Source organism: Dipodomys ordii, unplaced genomic scaffold (genome assembly GCF_000151885.1).
Source record: "Dipodomys ordii isolate 6190 unplaced genomic scaffold, Dord_2.0 Scaffold84, whole genome shotgun sequence".
Lineage (NCBI taxonomy): Eukaryota > Metazoa > Chordata > Mammalia > Rodentia > Heteromyidae > Dipodomys > Dipodomys ordii.
In genome coordinates, this window is record NW_012267300.1 from 5,124,670 (window position 1) to 5,146,232 (window position 21,563).

Sequence of the window (21,563 nt, forward strand, 5' to 3'; positions counted from 1 at the left end):
ATTCAAAGATCACAAGGCTCCTGTGGTTCATGTCTGTAATCCTAGCTACACAGGAGGCTGAGATGTGAGGATTGCAATTCAAAGCCAGTCTGGACTGTAAGATCCATGAAACTTGTCTCCAATTAACCACCAAAAAAAGCTGGAAGTTTGCTGTGGACCAAAAGATAGATCACTAGTCTTGAGCATAAAAGTTCAGGGACAGTGCTCACACACAGAGAGATCATGTTCAAAGGTCTACTACTGAGGACAAGGGACCGGCATTTCCTTAAGCTGATCTGCCTTGAGCTCGCGGGAGGGGAGGGAGGAGGCGGGCTAGTGGCGGGGCGGGGGGTGGGGTGCGTGGCGGAGATGTAGCCCAGGTACTGCAAAGATAGCTTGCAGCAGCCCAAAGCAGAAGTCAGATAGATAGCCTAGCCAATAAACATCCCGGCAATTTTCTTTTCCCTACAATTTACGTTCTTTCCGGTTCGCTAGAGACAAAGGCGGGGCAAGGCTGAGCGCACCCGCTGATTGGATAAAGGAAGAACTCTGGACCTACTGTAGAGCGCCCTGTGGGCGGGGCTCCCGGAGACTGTAAGGAGCAGGCGTGGATCTGCGCCCTGGCTGCTGGAATTGGGCCGAGGCGGGGCTCCGTGTCGCGGGAGGTTAAGGACCTCCTTCTCGCCCACCCTGGGGGGTAAGGGGGGACGGCCTCCTGACCGAGGTCGCTGGTAGCCGGAGGTCTGTCTTGCCTTCCAGCAGTGTTGGCGTCACGGTTGAATTTAATTGAGGAGTCACTGGGAAAGGCCAAGCTCGCTTTTGCGAGGCGGAGAACCGGCACTAATCGGGCCTGCTGCGTCCCTGGCAGGCCCTGCCCGCCATGGGGGAGGTGGAGATCTCGGCCCGGGCCTACGTAAAGATGTGCCTGCATGCTGCTCGGTACCCACACGCTGCGGTCAATGGGCTCTTGCTGGCGCCTGCGCCGCGGTCCGGGGAATGCCTGTGTCTCACCGATTGTGTGCCCCTCTTCCACAGCCAACTGGCCTTGTCCGTCATGCTGGAGGTCGCCCTCAACCAGGTGCTGCCGCTGGACGCACAACCCCCATCGCCAGCCCCCGAAACCCTTCACAGTAGTGCATGCCCACAGAATCGGTGGCAAGATTTAGTTACTGATGGCCCCTTTTCCACGACAGGTGGATGTGTGGGGCGCACAGGCCGGTCTGGTGGTAGCTGGGTACTACCATGCCAATGCAGCCCTGGATGATCAGAGGTGAGTCGGGTAGCCAGAGGCAGAAGCCACATGATTAAGGTAGGTTTGGTTGGAGTGCAAATAAATCAAGATTATCCTGTCCATCTTTTCTTCAAATGCTTAGGAGCAGGGTCTGCACACCAGGCACTACGCTTGGTACTGGTGTGAGGCGTTAAAAAAATGAATAGGACAGAGTCCTGCCCTAGAGTAGCTGTTGTGGGGGGTGGGAAGGACAAGTATTTCAACTAGAACAGTCTGATCTTGCGTTAACTGAGTGTCCCTCTAGGTTAAGTGCTGAAAAAAAGTAGAAAAAGCTGAACCCAGCACCTTAAAAAAAGAATTTAAAATCAAAATGTATTTCTAACATAATCAAGTTAGAAATAGTTTTGTAATTTGCTTTCCTTCTTCACTTAATAGATTTTTTTTTTACATCTTTCCATTTCCACAGCAAGATCTACCTTACCCAAATGGCTATATAGTATGCATGTAACTATATTTAATGCTTTACAGTAAACATTGAGGGTATTTCCAAAGTTGGGTAATGGTGGCTCACCTCTGTAATTCTAGTTCCTCAAGAGGTTGAGATCCGAGAATAGTGTATGGTTCAAAGCTGCCTGGGAAGGAAAGTCCATGATACTCTTTTTTCTAATTTTCCACTAAAAAAAAAAAGCCAGAAGTGGAGGTGTGGCTCAGGTTGTAGAGTGCCAGCCTTGAGTGAAAAAGCTAAGGGACAGCACCGAAGCCCTGAGTTCAAACACCAGTACTGGAACCCACAACAGGGGTATTTCCATTTATTTGTTAATTATGGAGACTTTGCTGTTACAGTCAATTATTTACTTATTCTTTCTTTTTTTTTTTTTTGTGGTATTGGGGATTAAACCTAGGATCTTGCACTTGCTAAGAAAGAGCTCTACCACCTACGCCACACTCTCGGTAAATTTATATTGGAATTTCTTGGTTAGCTATATAGTATTTAGTTTCATCCTGGCTAGTTATGCCAAATTACTCTCCAAAAAGACCTCCTTTGATTTCCACTCTCACCAGCAGTGTCTGAGCACCTGTTTCCCACAGTACTCAAGCATCAAGCAATCGTTCACCAAGCATCAAGCAGGCCCTATCCTCTCAGGCCAGCTACAGGGAAAGGCTACAACTGCACCCACATCTATGACACCTGGGAGGCCCACCTCAGATGGACAGGGTCTGCCCACAGAGTCGGCTCCTCATTCCTCTGATCTTCCTTCTACGCAGCCCTGGGTCTCTGGCTTTGAAAATCGCTGGGCGAATTGCAGAGTTCTTCCCTGATGCAGTACTTATTATGGTGAGACTTGTGTGTGTGGGTGGAGAGGTGGACAAAAGTAGGGAAGAGGGGTTTCTTGAAACTCCATTGCCTTTTGTCTCCCCAGTTGGATAATAAGAAACTAGTGCCTCAGCCTTGTGTGCCTCCAGTCATCGTCCTGGAGAGCCACGGTCTCCGCTGGGTCCCCAAGGACAAGAACTTGTGAGTGTTTTACCCCCTCCACTTCTTAGAAGCCCAAGGCTTCTGGGCTTTCTCTGGTCATGATCCAAGCTTCTTACTCTAGACCCAACTTCTGTTAAGTCTATATATGGCTCTACTGCATGCTGTTTTACCTCTGTGGACTGTTCTCTTTCAGAGTGATGTGGAGGGACTGGGAAGAGTCACGGCAGATGGTGGGAGCACTACTGGAGGGCCGGGCACACCAGCACCTTGTGGACTTTGACTGTCACCTTGATGACATCCGGCAGGATTGGACGAACCAGAAACTCAACACCCAGATCACCCAGTGGGTTGGTCCCACCAATGGAAATGCCTGAGCCAAGGACTAGGAAAGTTGAACCAATAAAGAGAGATGGGCTGGTGGGCAACAATGACTGTATTTATTGTGTCTGGGAGACAAACTGAGGGAGAAACCTCAACGGGAAGAAGTTAGGGGAAAGGCCTGGAGTCCTTGATTCAAAAAAAGCAGGGACAAGCTGTCACAAAATGAGAGAAGAGGCTCTCAGTAGATCATCCCCTTTGTTTCTCCCCGGGGCTTCTTGAGTTTCTCGAAGTTCTTCAGGATGATGTCATACAACACAGCCTATAAGGGCAGGGTAGAGTAGGGAGGGGGTCAGACACAGGCCTCTGGTGGTTTCATGCCTTGTGGAGAGGCTGAGTTTTCTCTTTCCCACCCCCCAGCATGAGGAGTCAGGAAGTGGGTAGCCTGAGAAAGACGCCTCTGCCAACCCCGATCGTCCCCTCCCCTCCTCACATAAACATTTCGGATCTCCATGACCATCAGCCGAATGTCCTGGTACTCTGCCTCATCCAGCTCATGCACCAGCTGCCGATAATCACCCTGCAGAAATTCAGGGTCAGACCTGACCTGACTTGAAATGTGTTCTTCCCCCATGTACCCTAACCTGAGCCTCACGTACCACATGGGGCTGCTTGGCTGCTTTTGTCACTGCATCACCACGTTCAGAGAAATACCTGTGGGAAGTACAGGTGGTTTATATAGAGTGGAAAAAGAGTGCAGGCCTCTGTCCAAAACAAAGGCAGAAGAATGTGCTTGGGAGTAGAGATGTCCTCCGTCCCAGAATAAAGGTAATTTGTTGTGGGTTCAGTTGGCCAGTTACTCACTTAGAGATTTGAGTATGGAAACCTTCCAGTTTGGTATGAAGGCTGGTCATCAGCTCAAACACCTTTTCCTGAAGGAAGAAATAGTAGTGAGAGATGTTGAACAGGAAGCATGAGCTACACAGGAAGGCAGGAAAGTCAGAAGGGGACAGTGTTCTTACCTGGACAGCCACTCCAAAATTATTTCCATCTTCAATCCTAGGAATCTGTAGCTGCAACCAGGTAGTGACCTGGAGGAGTGGGGGGAACCACATCAACTCTCACCCAGTTGCCAGGCTCTTATCTTCCCTTTCTTCACTACCCACACTGATAGAGGGATGCCAGGTTCATTTTGAGCCCTAGGGGCTGGATTGCTAGACTTCCTTGCTGGGCCTTCTCCCAAGATTTAGCAAATGTCATGCTCTAACTGGCAGGGTCCAAGAAGGCAAAGGGTAGAAGCCTGGAGATGGAAGTGGAAGGCTCACCAGGTTGAGCTGCTCAGTGACATCTTTGATCTCAGGTTTTAGGCGCTGCAGGAGGACCACAATCTTTTCATTGCAGTTCACTGGGCCACAGGGAGGACCTAGAGAGTTAGGCAATGGGTCAGTTAGTTACATGTTTGAGGATGAGGCAGAAGAGAGTGGATCCTTAGGCAGTATCCCCTGCATCTTGGGACCCAAGTCTTTTCCCAGCACGTAAGTATTAGGCACCTTTGTCGTCATCTTCCCCTTTCTTTTTTTCATCTTTGTCTTCCTTCTGCAAGGAGAGAGGAGCTCATGGAAACAGGACTAAAGTTTGTTTTCCCCTGGTTGGGCCCTTCCTCCCAGATCTCTTGGCTTGCCTCCTGTTGTTTCTTCCGCTCTTCCTTCTCTTTCTCCTTAGCTGGATCTGGTATTGGGATGTCCAATGGAGCCTTCAGATTGCTCAGGTTGGCTTCATTGAGTGCCGGCTCCTGATGTAAGGTAGGAGGCGAGCTAGGGACCAGGTGTTCCTCTTATCTCCTCACACTCAGACTCCTCACACCCAGACTTCCCCTTGGGCCCTACTCCCTAGCTGCCTGTCCCCATTACCTTTAAAAATGCATCCAACTCAGCAATCTTCTGAGGGAAATAGCTCCCAAGCAGGTTCTCTGTCTGAGTGAGGAAGATGGGGTCAGAATCAGACACAAGCCTGAGCAGTGGGGGTGGTAGGTAGGGTAGGGTAGGGGTGAGGCTGTGGAAAGGGCAGGTCTTACCTTAGCACACAGGTCTTCCCGAAACACATCTACCTGTGGAACACAGGCAACCCTTTAGAAGCCTGGCTTTAAGATCAGTTTTTTGGGGGGCCAGTTCCCTAAGGGTAGTGTAGGGGCTGGCCTGGGGAGGGGTAAAATGAATCCCTTTGAAGCCACACCTAAAGAAGGTGAGATATAGGTACTGAGTGAACTGAGGGTGGAGGGAATGAGGTAGATCTCTGGGACTCTGAATCTGTGTATGGGAGCAGGGAGCAGGCTCTACGCAGATGGAGGTGAGAACCGTGAATGGTACTTGACCGTGAATTGTACTTCATGTTAGGGCATTCCGGGCCACCCGGCCTGTATAGAGGGGTGTTAGTACTGTCCTGTGCGAGAAGGAAGAGACTGAGTATCCTGTGTAGTGAGACTGGTGGCCCTTCCTAAAAGGGAGACACAGGTGGTGTGCAGGCAGGACCTGTCTGTGTGTGGCCCGAGCCAGCGGACTTCCCCTCCACGCTAGCTCTCTGCTTCACCTCGCCCCGCCGATCACAGCTGCCTCCCATCCCAGCCGGCTCAGGTGCTCCGGGCCCGGTTGACAGACCCCCCTGCCCCGATTCAGATCCGGGGCTGGGGGTAAGCCAGCGGGGGGGGGGCTCATTCAGATTCGGGGCTGGGGGGGCAGCTGGGGAGGGGCCCCTCAGCCCCTCGGAGCCACGCCCCCCGAAAGGGCCCCTTCTTGAACCCTCAGCGCTTACCTTGGCTTGGGCTTCGGGCTGGACCCTGAGCATGGCCATGGCCGGGGCGGGAGAGGGGTAGGGACTGGCAAGGGAAGGAAAAGTGAAAGCGAAGCTGGCCACGCGCGCGGCCTCCTTGCGGAGCGCGAGCGGAGGGACCAGCGGAGGCGGGGACAGCCCGAGACCCGAGCCGGGCGGGGCGGGGGCTCCCCCTGCAGCCCGACCGCCGCGTTTCCGCCCGGCTCCTCCCGGCCCGGCTCTGGCGCCAGCCTCCCAAAGCCTGGTTTCCAGCCATCCCAACGCTGCCCATCTCGGGCCTGGCAGCCTCTGCCCCGCCCCTGCCTCCCCTCTCCCCGCCTCCCCTATGGCTCTCTTTTCCCCCTGATCCGCCCAGGGACTATAATCAGTCTTATGAGAGCCAGTTCTTTCTGGCTTCTGTTGCCTAGTCTTGCTAGGGTGCCCCATTGCACCCTGGGTATCCTCTGGCCCACGAAATGTCACCCAGACTCTGACACTATCCAAGCCTCAGTTAGCTCTCCCCTGGACCATGGGCTGCGGAGTCCATTTTTCTATAACCCACTCTCCCAGAGCAACAGGTTCACACCTCTCTAGAGCTTTCCTTCATGGTCTACTTGTCTTATATTTATTACATGTTTTTGGTGCAGGTCCTGGGCCTTGAAGTCAAGGCTTGGGTGCTGTTCCTGATCTTCTTTTGCTCAAGCTAGAGCTCTATCACTTGAGCCAAAGCTCCACTTAGGTCTTTTCCTTTTTCTTTCTTTCTTTCTTTTCTTTTCCTTCCTTCCTTCCTTTTTTTTTTTGTTTTGATTTCGTGGAAAGTCTCACAGACTTTCCTACCATGGCTGGCTTTGAAGGGAGATCCTCAGATCTCAGCCTCCTGATTAGGAGAATTACAGGCGGGAGCCGCTGTAGCCACTATTGCTTTCCTCTCATGCATTGCACTTGCAAATATTTTCTGTTTGTTTCTCAAACAGTTGCTTGTTCCTATCTCAGGTACTTTGCCCTTGAGAAATCCTTTGCCTGAAACACTCTTCCCCAGTGTGTGGACATTCAGTTCTCAGCTCAGATGTCAGTTCCTCAGAGAGAGCTTTCTTCAGCATCCTTCATAAAGTATCTTCTCCCCTTTGTTACAGATCAGTCTATTGTAGTACTGACATCTTTCTCTCTGATATTAGACAATTTAATGGTACTGATATAGGAAAATGTAGTAGTTTAAACCAAGGCTGAGCAAACTTTCCGTAAGGGGTTAGATGATTTAGGCTTTGTGGGCCTTGCAGTCTGTAGTATCTACTTAGTTTTTCTACTATAGCAAGAAAGTATCCTAGGTAATTGAATTAGTGTGGCTGGGTTTCAGAAAACCTTAATTTATAGATACTAGAATTTGAATTTCATATAATATTCAAGTGTCAGGAATTATTCATCTTTGATTTTTGTTGTTGTTGTTGTTGGTCATTGGGCTTGAACTCTGGGCTTGGGCACTGGCCCTCAGCTATTCAGCTCAAGGTGAGCGTTCTACTGCTTGAGCCACAGTGCCACTTTCAGTTTTGTAGTAGTTTATTGGAGATAAGAGTCTCAAGGACTTTCCTGACCTGGCTGGCTTCCAACTGTGATCCTTAGATGTCAGCCTCCTGAGTAGCTAGGATTACAGGTTTGAGCCACTGGCACCTGGCTCATCTTTGCTTTTTTAACATATAAAAATGTAAATATTATTCTTAGCTTGCAGGCCATACAAAAACTGCCCACAGGAGGGCTGTAGTTGCTAATTTCTTGTTGTTTTTGTTTGTTTGTTTAGAACATAGACAACATACCCATATTGTCTGATTTGTAATCCTGGCTCTCCTAATTGCTAGCTATGAACAAGTGACTTTAACTTCTGACCTTAATTTTCACAACTGTACAATGGTAATACTATTAAATCTACCTTGGTCTGACAAAGAGGTTCATGCCTGTAATCCTGCTTACTCAGGAAGCTGATAACTGAGGGTAAGGTTTAAAGTCAGCCTGGGTAGATAAATCTGACAGACTCTTATCTCCAAGTAACCAGCAAAAAAAAAAAAAACACCTGGAAATGGAGGTGTGGCTCAAATAGTACAGCGGCAGCATTGAGCAAGGGCATAAGGCCAAGAGTTTAAGTCCCAGTATTGGCACAACACAACAACAAAAAACACCAAAAGTGATCCCCTGGTGTTGGTGTGAGAACTGATGTGTTAATTAATATAAAAAACTTAAAGAGCCGGGCACCAGTGGCTCATGCCTGTAATCTTAGCTACTCAGGAGGCTGAGATCTGAGGACTGCAGTTCAAAGCCAGCCCAGGCAGGAAAGTCCATGAGACTCATCTCAAATGAACCACCAGAAAACTGCAAGTGGTGCTGTGACTCAAGTGGTAGAGCATTAGCGTTGAACTGAAGAGCTATACAAATTGTGGGTGGGAATGGAAGGGAAAAATTGGGAGACAAGGAGAGAAGGGGTGACACTGTACAAAAAACATGTGCTCTTTACCTGACTTATGTAACTGTAACCTCCCTGTACATTGCCTTTCTAATAATAATTTTAAAAACATACAAAATTTACAGGTATTTAAAATTGTATAGTATAGGGTAAGCACACTGCTAGTGTTTGCTATTATTATTTGTGATTAACACTTGCCTTAACAGCAGAAACCTTGTCTGTCTTACAGATTACAAGTGTGAGAGCCGTCCATAATCAGCTTCTGAGAGACATACATTACCAAAAAGCTATAAGTGGAACTGTGGCTCAACTGGTAGAATGTTAACTTTGAGCAAAAGAAGCTCGGGAGCAGTGCTCAAAACCCAGTTCAAACCTAAGTTCAAAATCCAGAACCACTGCACAACATTTACTCTACCTGTCTGCGATCTGTTCTCTAACTCAAGAAGAAAAAGGCAGCATGTCTGGAGTCTAGTGAGCTCAGCCCATGCCGTTCTGGGTGTGTTCCATAGATAGGACTAGCTCAGGATGGAATCATGGGAGTTGGGAAGCTGATGAGGGCTCCATGCGCACCTTTCCACCAGCAGTGGAAACACTAGCGGTGCTGACCGGTGCGGTTCCCTGCACGAACCAGGCCCTCTCAGCCGTGCTGAGACCGTGGAGTGATGTGATGGACATGTTTAAAGCTTTAGAATGCTTTTATAGCAGGGTGGAATGGCCAAGAAGTAACTAAAAGGCTAAAGAGTTGGGAGGGCAAGTATTTTTTCTCGTGACAAATTCTCAAAAGTGTGTTGTTACCAAACCAGATTTTCACTTTAACATGAAACAGTGGTATTTAAAATCCAGACCTACCATGATGCAATTTCACTTTCATTGCTTTTGTTGCTTAATAATTAAGCTTTGCGTCATGCTGCCTTCTGTCTATGCTTCAAATCTTCATGAGCCTATTTCATTTTGTAGACTTGAATAACAAATTGCTTCTCATCTATGTTCAGAGTTAAATGTTGAAGAATATCGTGTAACATTTATCCAATAAAGTCTTTGATTTAAAAAAAAAATCCAGGGGGCTGGGAAGGTGGCTCAGTGGTAGAGTGCTTGCCTTGCATGCATGAGGCCCTGGGTTCGATTCCTCAGCACCACATAAGCATAAAAAAAAAAACAGAAGTGGCACTGTGGCTCAAGTGGTAGAGTGCTAGCCTTGAGCTGAAGAGCTGAGGGACAGCGCCCAGGCCCAGAGTTCAGGCCTCACAACCGGAGCCCCCCCCCAAAAAAAAATCCAGGACCAGCACACACACACTAAAAATTACAAATTTCAGTACCACCAAACCCAACCAAACAAAAAATAAACCCTGCAAGTTCAAAGCCTTCATAGGTCTTTGTGGCAAAACCTTGAGTAGCTCCTAGCATGCATGACTCTGAGTTTATTCCCTAGTACAACTCTGAGTTTATTCCCTAGTACAAAAGGAGAGAGAACAAGAAACACACACACACACACACACACACACACACACAGAGTCAGGAACCTAGGACTTAAACTCAAGGCCTGGGTATTGTCCTTGTGTTTTATCTGCTCAAGTCTAGTGTTCTGCCACTTAAGCCACAGCTCCACTTCTGGCTTTTGGGGTATTTAATTGGAGTATCAGGAACTTTTTTCATGGCCTGGCTTTGGACTGATTCTCAGATCTCAGCCTTCTGAGAAGCCAGGATTACAGGTGTGAGCCACCAGTGCCTGGATAGAACACTGTAATTTTGAGTTACTAGCACCATTTCTTGGTTCCACAGTCCCAGATAGCTAGAAGACTGAAAGGAAGGAGATTGTGTAGAAAATAAAAGACATGGCGGAGGGGGTGATGGAGAGGTGTGTATGCATCTATGAACATATCAAAATATCCTCCTCTGACCCTGTGCAACTAAGTGATGCTGATTAAAAAAATATAGATGAGAATAAAAGAAAAAGAAAAATAAGAAAGAAACCTAGCTATTCAGGAGGCTGAGATCCAAGGATCCAAGTTCAAAGCCAGTTTGTGCAAATAAATTCAACAGACTCTTATCTCCAGCAAAAAGCTGGAAGTAGAAGTGTGCCTCAAATAATACAGTGCCAGCCTTGAGTGAAAAAGCCAAGGGAAAAAGAGCACAAGGCTCTGCCTGAGTTCAAAGCCCCATAATAGCACAGAGAGAGAAAGAGAGGAAAAAGTGTGTGTGTGTGTGTGTGTGTGTGTGTGTGTGTGTGTGTGTGAGAGAGAGAGAGAGACAAAGACAGAGACAGAGAAAGAGACAGACACACACACACATAGAAACATTCCAGTTCAATGACTGAAAGGGATGGAAGGAATAATGAAGGAAAGTGACTAGCAGACTCTTTTCTTACCCTTCCTGCCCTTTTTGGGTCCCAATAAATGATAAGAGGAGCCAGAGCCAGGCCTTATGTGCCTTTATTTCTTTCAGTTATGCTTGCGGCTGGAGTGGGGGTAGGGGAAGAGCCCATGGCCGGGGCTCCCTGGAGACCAGGGCTGATGATACCAACTGCCATAGGTGAGGTACCAAGCAAAGGTGCCCACTGCGGCGCCCACCACCTTGTGAGTGTACTGGTGGAAATAGATGACGGTACAGAGCAACAAGAAGTTCCAGAGGCCCAGCAGCAGCACATTGAGCAGGAAGACAAGGCGTAAGGGGGTGCCAGCAGGCAGCCCGTGGGCCAGGTACTTGGCAAATACTGCTGCTTCCTCAGCCATGAGCAGGCAGCAGAAGGTGAGCAGGAAGGTGTGGGAAGAGACTGTATAGCCCCGCCATTGATGCCCAGCTGCTAGGCAGCTTCGGCGGTCTGGTAGCTCATGGAGCAGAAGACCCTGGGGTAGAGGCTCAAAGCAGGAGCCAGTCAGGTCTTCTATGAGCAGGAAGGCACGGCCAGCCCCCCGCCACACAGCCGCCCCAACTACCAGGCGACTCAGGTGTCTGGCAGTGACTGCCACGCGCCGTGTCGCCAGGAACACCACCAGCAGCACAAAGCCCCCTAGGAAGGTGCAGGTCCAGCCCCACGCTGAATTCACAAACTTTCTGTGGGCAGAGAAGAGAGAAGGCCTCTAAGATCCTGAGTTCCATCTCCCCACCCTGGTCTGTGTTCCTGTCACACCAGCGGTTCTCTTCCCCATGACCTTTACCACCCCCCGTCATTTGAAACTTGCCATCTTTTTAGAAGGCTGTTCCACATTCTAGGGCCCCCATTTCCTCTTCCAACTTACCCTGTAGACAGCCCCCGCAAGCTCTCTTCCCCTTCCCCCTCCCCCTGACCTTCTCCTGTCCACCTCCTAGCCTATTTTTAGCGTTCAGACTGGCAAGAGAACAGGAGTTTGAAGGGAGCTGGGATCCCATAGTGCGGGAAGCCGGTTCCCATGGCCTTGAGTGGACTCACATGTTGAAGAAGTTGCCGTGACTAGCGAAGATAGTCCGAGAGTTGACATGGAACTGCAGAAGGGGTCCGAAGATGACCACTGCTGCCAACCAGGCATGGTAGAGGCGCCGTAAGCAAGGACTGCCCAGGAGGCGGGCAGCCTGCTCACTTCCAAAATACAGCAAGGCAGAGGCCACCCAGAGTAATACCTTCACCAGGCAGCCTAGCAGTGCCCGGATTCGGGTCCCAGCCCCTGGCCCTGCCCCCACCACCGGCCCCCGCTCCATATTCCCTCCCCTCCCCACTAACTGCCTGCTCTACTGGGCTGCTGAGGAGGGGCTGATCCCCCCCTCACACACAGACAAGGACAGGCAGTGACAGGTGTGGCAGACACAGGGCAGAGCCCTGATGGCAGCTGGCAGGGGGGTGGGGAGAGGGGCGGGGGGCAGCAAGGGGCCAGGGTGAAGGGCTGCCACGTCAGCAGGGTCTTGGCCTTGGGTGCCTGGAAGTGTGTATCCTGACAGCAACTCGTGGGTCCTTTCTTGTTAGCCCTGTGCCTTCAGCTGCAACCATGTCCTAGTTCATGTTTCAGGGCCAGGCTTGCCGATCAGGGCTGTGCTTGTCTACAGCCTGCTTGAGACTGCCTGCCATTAGCCAGCCAAAGTCCCTCTCCTGCCACCTCAGTGCTACTGTGTTTACAGAGAAATCACAGGCCATGAAGATAAAATTAATCAAACTTTGGGGAAGTTGTAAAAACAAATTTGTGTCTTATCACTAGTGCAATCTGGCTCTTCTCCTGGTGTTCTGAACAGCAAGGTGGGTATACATAGTACTGTCTACTCCAGGCTGTGGGAAACTTATCAACTGGGGCGTTTAGCCTCTTCAGTGCACTGTGAGCCTAGTAGTCAAGCTTCAGTTCCTGTCTGGATGTGGGGGATCTCAAGGGCTAGTTGGGACAGGGATGGGTGTACAAACAAGTGATTGTACAATGGTTACATATATTGTACTTAATCGGATACCAGTTGTGTTTGATCAACACATGAAATTCAAGAGACTGGACAAAGACATCCCGTATGAGATGATGGTGGTCCAGATTGACCTGTCAGAGACTTATGATCTCCAGAAAGCAAGACAATCCATCGAGGCACAGTGAGAGGTGAACAAAAGAAGTTTATCTATACTATTTACACCAGAAAAGGGTCTTGAGACTACATTGTCCTGGGCTACTCAGAACCAAGAGCAGCCTCAACCTCAAACCTCCAATGGGCAGTCCTGACCCCCCGACCTTTATTAGTTAGTCTGCAAACTACCAATTAGTTGGTCTGCAAACCTCCAAATCTTTGACCTCCAAAGCTCCAAAGCTCCAAACCTCCAAAGGGGAAGGCTTTTCCCTGTCTTCCCTTCCTCTTCCACTGCAGGCCTCTCCTGCTCTGCTCCGGGAGGCGCCGCTCCACAGGCCTCTCTAGAGGGAGGTCCCAAATGGCCTCCAGAGGAGGCACCAATGACCTATGGAGGTCTCGAGACCCCTAATGGCCCCTCGAGGAGCCCCAAATAGCTTCCTCAAGAAGCCCCAAATGACCTCAAGGAGGCTCCAAATGACTTCTCAAGGAGGCCCAAATGGCCTCCAGAGGAGGCCCCAGTGACCTATGGAGGTCTCAAGACCCCTAATGGCCCCTCAAGGAGGCCCTGCATAGCTTCCTCAAGAAGCCCCAAATAACCTCTCAAGGAGGCCCCAAATGGCCTTCAGAGGAGGCCCAATCACCTCTCAAGGAGGTCCCAAATGACCTCCAGAGGAGATTCCAAATGGCTTCCTCGAGAAGCCCCAAATGGCCTCTCCAGGCTTGCCCTGTCCTTCATAGGCCTGCCCTCCCCTGTTCAGGCAGGCTTTCCCCTCCTGCAGTCTCTCCCTCCTCTCCTACTACTCTCCTTCCTCTACACTAATTAACGTTTTTTTCCTAACGGCCTTTCCCCTAACGGTTTTCCCCTAACGGTTTTCCAACTGCTATTCATGCTCCTCCCCCAAGCTGCCCACTGTCCAATCACTTCCTGACAGCTCACCATGTGAGGCTCAATGCTCCACCCCTCCAGTAGCATGCCACACCCCTTTCAGCGGCATGCCCCGCCCCTTTCGGTGGCATGGCACGCCCCTCCGGCAGTGACGTCAGCCTCTCAAAGCCCTGCTCTATCCCGTGGCCCAGTCTGTGGAGCGGTGAGGCTCGCCTCTCTTGATGTCCCGTCCCCTCCAGCAGGCCGGGCCACGGGGCCATGCTGACTATGGGGCCCCACGGGTTATTACGAGAGCCCTAAAGATCAGATTTATTTTCTGGTGATGGAAATGAAGAAACTCTAGAAAAAACAAATATCCCGTTTGGTGTTCATCAAAACGTTAAGTCTGCCCTAACTAATACCTGTGCCGCTGGGCTCCCCACACAACCCTAGCCCCAAGCCTGACCACTGGGGTTGAAGCAGGAGAGGAGAGGAAGGCTTACTCAAGAAGCTTCTATTGCTCAGTTCAAGGGAAGATCACTTGTCATCTTCCTCAAAGCTGTAGCCCATTCAAAGCCCAACAACAGAGGAAAAGGAAGTGGGCACTGGTGGCTCACACCTGTAATCCTAGCTACCGGGGAAGTTGAGATCTGGGAATCAAGATTTGAAACCAGCCCGAAGAGCAAAGTCTGAGAAATCTTTGTTTGTTTGTTTTGGCTGGTCCTGGGGCCTGAACTCTGGGCCTGGCACTGTCCCTCAGCTCTTCAGCTCAAGGCTTATGCTCTACCACACTTGAGTGATAGCACCACTTCTGGCTTTTTCTGCTTATGTGGTGCTGAGGAATCAAACCCAGGGCCTCATGCAGCTAAGACAAGCACTCTACCACCAAGCCATCTTTCCAGCCCTTACAGAATCTATAAAAGATTTTTTGTTTTTGTTTTTTGGGTCCGGTCGTTGGGCCTGAACTCTGGCTCTGGGTTCTGTCGCTCAGCTCTTCAGCTCAAGGCTAGTGCTCTACCACTTGAGCCACAGCGCCACTTACGGCTTTTTTCTTTTTGCTTATGTGGTGCTGAGGAATCAAACCCAGGGCCACAGGCATGCAAGGCAAGCACTCTACCACTAAGCCACCTTCCCAGACCCTATAAAAGATTTTTTGTCTTAAAAAAAAAATTTTTTTTTTGGTGCCAGAACTGGAGCTTGAACCTAGCCTCTCAGTCTCACTTGGCTTTTTCCACTCAAGGCTGGTGCTCTACCACTTGAGACACAGCTCCAGTTCTGGCTTTCTGGTGATTAATTGCAGATAAAAGTATCTAGAGCTGAGTGATAGTGGCTCATGCCTATAATCCTAGCTACTTGGGGAGGCTGAGATCTAAGAATCAAAGTTCAAAGTCAGCTCAGGCAGAAAAGTCCCTGAGAGACTCTCATCTCCAAGTAACCACGCAAACAAACAAAAATCCAGAAGTGGCACTATGGCTCAAGTGATAGCGTGCTAGCCTTGAGCACAAAGAGGCTCAGAGACAGCTCCCAAGCTCTGAGTTCAAGCTCCACAACAGGGGTGGGAGGTGTGAGAGGGGGGAAAGGGAAGTAACATGAACTTTTCTGGTGTTTTATTTTTTTATTTTTATTTTTTTTATGGTCAGTTGTGGGCCTGAACTCTCGACCTGGGCACTGTCCCTCAGCTCTTCAGCTCAAGGCTAGCACTCTTCCACTTGAGCCACAGCGCCACTTCTGGCTTTTTCTGCTTATGTGGTGCTGAGGAATTGAACCCAGGGCCTCATGCATGCAAAGCAAGCACTCTACCACTGAGCCACCTTCCCAGCCCAACATGAACTTTTCTGTTCTGATTAGTTTTGAACTGCAATATCTGATCTCAGTCTACTGAGTAGCTAGGATTATAGGAGTGCTGTCTCTATACCCTCTTCCCTCTTCTTAAAGGTTTCATCATATTCACCCTCATTCATTCTGTCCATTGTTCATTCTCTCCTTTACCCACTCCCTACACACACACACACACACACACACACACACACACACACACACACAAAATGTGTGTGTGGGACTCTTATCTCCAATTAACCACCAGAAAATGAAACAGAACTGCGGTCCAAAGTGGTAGAGCACTAGCCTTGAGTGAAAAAGCTCAGGGACAGTGCCCAGGCCCTGAGTTCAAGCCCCATGGCTGAAAACAAAAAATTCTGGTGACTATAAAGCCTTGAGACTTAATTTTTTTTTTTTCACCAGAACTGGGGCTTGGATTCAGGGCCTCATGCTTGCTTAGTTAGTGTTATATTATTTCAGCTACACCACCAACTCTGCTTTTTGTCGCTTATTTTGGAGATGAAGTATCACTTGTATTCTGGATTGAATTTCCATAATTTTTAGCTGTACTAAATACATGATGAGTACAACATCTTACACCTTTTTTGTTGTTTTGTTTTGCCAGTACAAGGACTTGAACTCTTGGGGTCTCTTAGCTCAGTTGGTTCTCTGCTACTTGAGCTACTTCCAGCTTTTTCTTTTTCTTTCTTTTTTTTGGTGGGGGGATCCACTCATGGGGCCTGAACTCTGGGCCTGGGCGCTGTCCCTCAGCTCTTCAGCTCAAGGCTAGCGCTCAACCACTTGCGCCACAGCGCCACTTCCGGCTTTTTTCTTTTTGCTTATGTGGTGCTGAGGAATCGAACCTAGGGCCTCAGGCAGGCAAGGCAAGCGCTCTACCACTGAGCCACCTTCCCAGCCCTACTTCCAGCTTTTTAAAAAAATGTAATTTTAGGGCTGGGAAGGTGGCTCAGTGATAGAGTGCTTGCCTCAGCACCACCACATAAACAGAAAAAGCTGGAAGTGGCGCTGTGGCTCAAGTGGTAGAGCACTTGCCTTGAGCTGAAGAGCTGAGGGACAGCGCCCAGGCCCAGAGTTTAAGCCACATGCCTGACAAAATAATAAATAAATAATATAATATAATGTAATTTTAATGCTGAGTGCTGGTGGCTCATGTTGTAATCCTGTCAACTCAGGAGGCTGAGATCTAAGGATCTTGTCAAAGCCAACCGTGGCAGGTAGGACAACGAGAGTTTTTCCTATTCTTTTCTTTTTTTCTAGTCCTGGGGTCTGAACTCAGGGCTTGGGCACTGTCCCTGAGCTTCTTTTGCTTAAAGCTAGCACTCTATCACTTGAGCCACAGTGCTACTTTTGGCTTTTTCTGATTATGTGGTAGAGAGGAATTGAACCCAGGGCTTCATGTGTGCTGGGCATGTACTCTAAGCCACATTCCCAGCTCAAGTCCATGAGACTCTTATCCCCAACCAGAAGTAGAGTTGTGGCTCAAAGTAGTAGAATGCTAGCCTTGAGCAAAAGAGCTCAGGGATAGTGACCAGGCCCTGAGTTCAAGCCCCAGGACTGAATATATATATATATATATATATATATATATAATTAAATAGTTGTACAGAGGGCTTACCATTTCATAATCCAGGTAATGAGTACATTTCTTTTTGGAAAAATGTCACCCCTTCCTTTGCTTTCCCCATCTTATCCTTGCCCACAATTTATATGCTGAATAGCATTACTGCATTTGTTCACCCTTCCTCACTTCCTTTCTGTATCCCCCTTAGCTGCCGAAGAGAACTCCCAAAACAAAAAAATAAATACAAGCACTACCATATAACCACCACCACCAATGATGCCAAAAAAACCCAGGTATTCATTTCCTGAAATTTGTTTCAACAAATAATGTTTTAAATGTTCAGAGGAATTACACCTTTGGCTTCCTCCCCTAAGGATATACGGCCTCCTTCACTCTGTGTGTGAATGTCTAGAGTCCTGTATAGGTTATCATGTCCAGTTATATTTTAAACCTATCTCCCATGTATGAGAGAAAACATGCACCATTTATCACTCTCAGCTGGTTTACTTCACTTAACATTTTTTCTAGGTCCATTCATTTCCTGGCAAGTGACATAGTATTCTTTTTAATGGCTGTGTAAAATTCCATTGTGTATAAATACCACATTTAATTGTTTCACTCATCTATTGTATACTCCCAGCTTTTTGTTGGTTATTTGAAGATAAGTATCTTGTGGATTTATCTGCCTCTGTTGGTTCTGAACTGTGATATTCAGATTTTAGCCTCCAAAGTATGTAGGATTAGAGGCATAAGCCACCAGTGCCTTGCTAGCTTACACATTTTGATAATGTGACTGCAATGGAGATGTCTTTTCCTGGGAGAATGGTCTGTGGGGCTTTAATTATGAACTGGGAGAAAGAAAAAAGGTGTGACATTGTCCAAAAGAGAAATGTATACACAACCTGAATTGTGAAATGGTAACACCTCTGTGTAACACCTTAATAATAATAAACATATAAAAATTTTACCCATGTGGAGCTGTGTGGTGGCTCATACTGTTTGAGAAGCCTGGTTAGGATTGCTTCAGTCCAGTATATCAGTCTTAGAAACACAAAACAGCAAGACACTGCTTTAAACAAAAAGTACAAAAAAGTCCTATTTGGGTGTTAAATAGGTGCCCTTTGCTATGAACCTCTATGAACACTACTGAAAATACATACTCTGGTTTTAAAGACTGCCAGGGGGCTGGGAAGATGGCTCAGTGGTACAGTGCTTGCCTCACATCCATCAGGCCCTGGGTTTGATTCCTCAATACCACATAAATAGAAAAAGCTGGAAGTGGTGCTGTGGCTCAAGTGGTAGAGCTGAAGAGCTGAGGGACAGTGCCCAGGCCCAGTTTGTTTTTTTTTAAAAGAGCATGCCAGGGGGGCTGTGAAGGTGGCTCAGTGGTAGAGTGCTTGCCGCCCATGCATGAGGTCCTGGGTTCGATTCCTCAGCACCACATAAGCAGAAAAGGCCAGAGATGGCGCTGTGGCTCAAGTGGTAGAGCGCTAGCCTTGAGCTGAAGAGCTGAGGGACAGCGCGCAGGCCCAGAGTTCAGGCCCCACGACAAGACCCCAAAAAACAAAAAACAAAAAGAGCATGCCAGATTATGGGGAAAAACCTAGTCATAGCTGGATATGAACACCATCTGTCCCTAACCTTTGGTATGCTCTGGGGCCTTAGGTTGTGTGTGGGAGTTATCAATCTCCTGGCAGGTTATCTCTGGCTCTGTATTCATGGGTTGCCTCTTCTGAAAACTGGAAGAGCTCCACAGTATCAGAAAATATGTTTATTCTCTCCTATGTCATAGGTTAAGGAGAAAAGGCCAGTCAAAGGCTTGGTTACTAAATGATTTTAGTATTTCATTTTATCTAGGGGTATTAAAGGGACATTTTCTTCTGCAGAGGAGCATATTTGAAAGCTCTGTTAAAACTGTTTTCTTGAAGGGAGACAACGAAGACCTCAGATAAGAAAAGAGTGAAACAGATACTGAGCCAGGTTCCCAGAGTTTATTGAGGGAGCCAAAGCCAGTGAGAGGACAAAAGAGTCCTACTTCAATACCCTTTCTTGAAGCTGCTGATATTCAGCATAATAATCAGGACCCTCTGGGAAGGTAGGGCCTGCCCTGTGTTGGGTTATACAAAGTTCTGGAGAATCCTGCCTCTCATACCACAACCTATGCAACCCCAAAGACCCAAATATGAGAGAAGACATAGTCCCCACCCCAGGAGGGTGCTTAGGAAACACCTCTATTCACTCTGTCCTCCCCTAAAGACCTCAGGAAGGCCAGGATACCTGACTTCACTGGCCAATCTAATTCTTGATGTGAAGACATGGGCAACAAGCGTGGCTGACAGTCTAATCACATCTGGCCTCAGGATCACACATAACATCCAAACATGATTCAACATATTCAGGCCAGTTCTCTTGCTGACAAAAGTCACATTCAAGATAATGACAGCCCGGCCAGACTAGCCAGAGAGAGAGAGACCCAAGCTGATTGGGTGTAAATGCCTGAGGATAACTTGGCCCTGTGGGATGGCTCTTCAGGGCTCAGGTGGGGCCCAGAGCCTGGCTTCTATTTCTTGCCATCTACTGCCAATGATTCCTCCACGTATTTCCCAGAAGGGAATAGGGAAAAGGAAGGCAGAAAACCTGTAGAGAGGTTCACTCTATATGGGACTGAAGGTCGGATCTACTGGGGAGAGGAAAATGCAACAGAGGGAGAGGACACTGGGGCAGGGATACTGGAGCATTCCTCCGACTCTGGCATGTCATCTTGGAAGTACTCAGCCTGGCGATACTGCCACAAGCGCAGGTTTCCATCCCACTGTAAGGCAGAAGGTGGTAGGAGTCAAGAGATGCTGTTCTTTCCCAAGTCCTAGTCCCAGACATATGTCAGGCCCCAGCCCTGGCAACCTCACCGAACTGCTGACAATCTTCTCCTCGAAGGGGTGCCAACTGACATCACGCACACACGCCTTGTGGTTCGTCAGTTTCTTCACGATGTGGCCACTGAGGAGGTCATATACTGTCCAGGAAAAGCCAGAGTGGAGAAAGGGGCTGTCAGAGGTCCTTCAACCACTCCCTGAGTGGCACCACTGCCCCTCTCAGGCAATCCTCTGCTTTCTCATGCAGCAAAGCTTATATCCAAACACAGTGTTCTTTCTTTTTTAATTTTTTTTGCCAGTCCTGGGGCTTGAACTCTGGGCCTGGGCACTGTCCCTGAGCTTCTTTTTGCTAAAGGTGAGACCTCTATTACTTGTGCCACAGTGCCACTTATGGCTTTTTTTTTTCTTTCTTAGTAGTTTATTAGAGATAAGAGTCTGACAGACTTTCCTGCCCAGGCTGGGTTAAAATTGTGATTCTCAGATCTCAGCCTCCGGAGTTGCTACCATTACAGGTGTGAGTAACCAGCACCTGGCTACACGATATTATTTCTTTCTTTCCCCTGTTCCTGTCCCTGCCTTGGGTTGAGAGTACGAACTAGAATGTGAGTGTCCCTAGCTCTTAGCTAAAATCCAAAGACTTACAGTTAAGAAAATACAATGGTTTTAAAGCTTTCAGCAAAATATGGAACACATCAAAAGTGAACTCCAAGGCGTCTGCTGGTGTGTGCAACTGTTGTTCTTTGCCTGGACAGGGTTTATCTTTTTTTTTTTTTTTTTGCCAGTCCCAGGGCTTGAACTCAGGGCCTGGGCACTGTCCTTGAGCTTTTTGCTCAAGGCTAGCACTCTACCTTGAATCACAGCACCACTTCCTGCTTTTTCTGTTTATGTGGTACTGAGGAATCAAACGCAGGGCTTCATGCATGCTAAGCAAGCACTCTACCACTAAGACACATTCCCAGCCAGGATGTTATCGTTTTCTCTCTCTCTTTTTTTTTGTTGGTCGTGGGGCTTAAACTCTGGGCCTGGGTGCTGTCCCTGTGCTCTTCAGCTCAAGGTGAGCACTCTACCTCTTGAGCCACAGCACCACTTCTGGTTTTCTAGTGGTTTACTGGAGATCAGAGTATCACAGACTTTTCTGCCCGGGCTGGCTTTGAATGGCAATCCTCAGATCTCAGCCTTCTGAGTAGCCAGGATTACAGGCATAAGCCACCAGCGCCCAGCTTAAGGGTGTATCTCTTTTTCTACAAGGGTCTCTAAGTACCTAGCCAGGTACAACAAGCTGTTAGCTCCTATCTATAGCTCTGTTGCATTTCTTTTTGTAAATTTCTCTTGTGTCAGTGGCTACATGACCTTTACTATTAGATGTTGTCTTTTTTTTTTTGGTTGGTTATGGGGCTTGAACTCTGGGCCTGAGTGCTGTCCCTCAGCGCTTCAGCTCAAGGTGAGAGCTCTACCACTTGAGCCACAGTGCCACTTCCAGTTTTCTGGTGGTTTACTGGAGAGTCTCAGGGAGGGGCTGGGAAGGCGGCTCAGTGGTAGAGTGCTTGCCTTGCATGCATGAGGCCCTGGGTTCGACTCCTCAGCACCACATAAGCAAAAAGAAAAAAGCCGGAAGTGGTGCTGTGGCTCAAGTGGTAGAGCGCTAGCCTTGAGCTGAAGA

General features: G+C 48.5%; 4 protein-coding genes across 13 annotated transcripts in view; 1 reads left to right on the forward strand and 3 right to left on the reverse strand.

The window, feature by feature from the left end:
• The first annotated feature begins 376 nt into the window (after positions 1-376).
• Positions 377-3,104, forward strand: Emc9 (ER membrane protein complex subunit 9). The gene is made up of 5 exons (XM_013025410.1): positions 377-1,057; positions 1,173-1,249; positions 2,477-2,546; positions 2,632-2,726; positions 2,881-3,104. Exons 1-5 carry the CDS (start codon positions 860-862, stop codon positions 3,059-3,061), a joined length of 621 nt encoding a protein of 206 aa, XP_012880864.1. The 5' UTR covers positions 377-859; the 3' UTR covers positions 3,062-3,104.
• Psme1 (proteasome (prosome, macropain) activator subunit 1 (PA28 alpha)) lies at positions 3,103-5,938 on the reverse strand. Its single transcript, XM_013025405.1, has 11 exons — positions 5,814-5,938; positions 5,080-5,112; positions 4,916-4,978; positions 4,687-4,797; positions 4,556-4,601; positions 4,331-4,428; positions 4,028-4,096; positions 3,870-3,937; positions 3,665-3,719; positions 3,499-3,585; positions 3,103-3,327 (listed from the first exon to the last, which is right to left on the reverse strand). The coding sequence occupies exons 1-11, from the start codon at positions 5,850-5,852 to the stop codon at positions 3,247-3,249; spliced, it is 750 nt and encodes a 249-aa protein (XP_012880859.1). The 5' UTR covers positions 5,853-5,938; the 3' UTR covers positions 3,103-3,246.
• A 4,732-nt stretch (positions 5,939-10,670) lies between these two features.
• Fitm1 (fat storage-inducing transmembrane protein 1) lies at positions 10,671-12,032 on the reverse strand. Its single transcript, XM_013025369.1, has 2 exons — positions 11,666-12,032; positions 10,671-11,310 (listed from the first exon to the last, which is right to left on the reverse strand). Exons 1-2 carry the CDS (start codon positions 11,929-11,931, stop codon positions 10,698-10,700), a joined length of 879 nt encoding a protein of 292 aa, XP_012880823.1. The 5' UTR covers positions 11,932-12,032; the 3' UTR covers positions 10,671-10,697.
• Positions 12,033-19,006: 6,974 nt separating this feature from the next.
• Dcaf11 (DDB1 and CUL4 associated factor 11) overlaps positions 19,007-21,563 on the reverse strand; it is a 15,187-nt gene continuing 12,630 nt past the window's right edge. For 9 of the 10 annotated variants that reach the window (XM_013025431.1, XM_013025428.1, XM_013025429.1 and 6 more), the window contains exons 14-15: positions 19,937-20,043; positions 19,007-19,842 (exon numbers count right to left, since the gene is read on the reverse strand). In XM_013025431.1, the coding sequence (XP_012880885.1) occupies positions 19,708-19,842; positions 19,937-20,043 (242 nt within the window). In that variant the 3' untranslated portion in view covers positions 19,007-19,707. Of the gene's footprint in view, positions 19,843-19,936; positions 20,044-21,563 lie in introns of those variants that run through there. The other variant, XR_001175411.1, reaches the window with a different exon arrangement.

Coding starts and splice junctions, on each gene's coding strand:
- Fitm1 (XM_013025369.1), bottom strand. CDS start 11,931: ATGGAGCGGGGGCCGGTGGTGGGGGCAGGGCCAGGGGCTGGGACCCGA. Junction 11,311..11,665: donor CACGGCAACTTCTTCAACAT/GTGAGTCCACTC, acceptor CTCTGCCCACAG/AAAGTTTGTGAATTCAGCGT.
- Psme1 (XM_013025405.1), bottom strand. CDS start 5,852: ATGGCCATGCTCAGGGTCCAGCCCGAAGCCCAAGCCAAG. Junction 4,602..4,686: donor AGCGGAAGAAACAACAGGAG/GCAAGCCAAGAG, acceptor CTCTCCTTGCAG/AAGGAAGACAAAGATGAAAA. Junction 3,720..3,869: donor TTCCATACTCAAATCTCTAA/GTGAGTAACTGG, acceptor TACTTCCCACAG/GTATTTCTCTGAACGTGGTG.
- Emc9 (XM_013025410.1), top strand. CDS start 860: ATGGGGGAGGTGGAGATCTCGGCCCGGGCCTACGTAAAGATGTGCCTG. Junction 1,250..2,476: donor GCAGCCCTGGATGATCAGAG/GTGAGTCGGGTA, acceptor CCTTCTACGCAG/CCCTGGGTCTCTGGCTTTGA. Junction 2,727..2,880: donor GTCCCCAAGGACAAGAACTT/GTGAGTGTTTTA, acceptor GTTCTCTTTCAG/AGTGATGTGGAGGGACTGGG.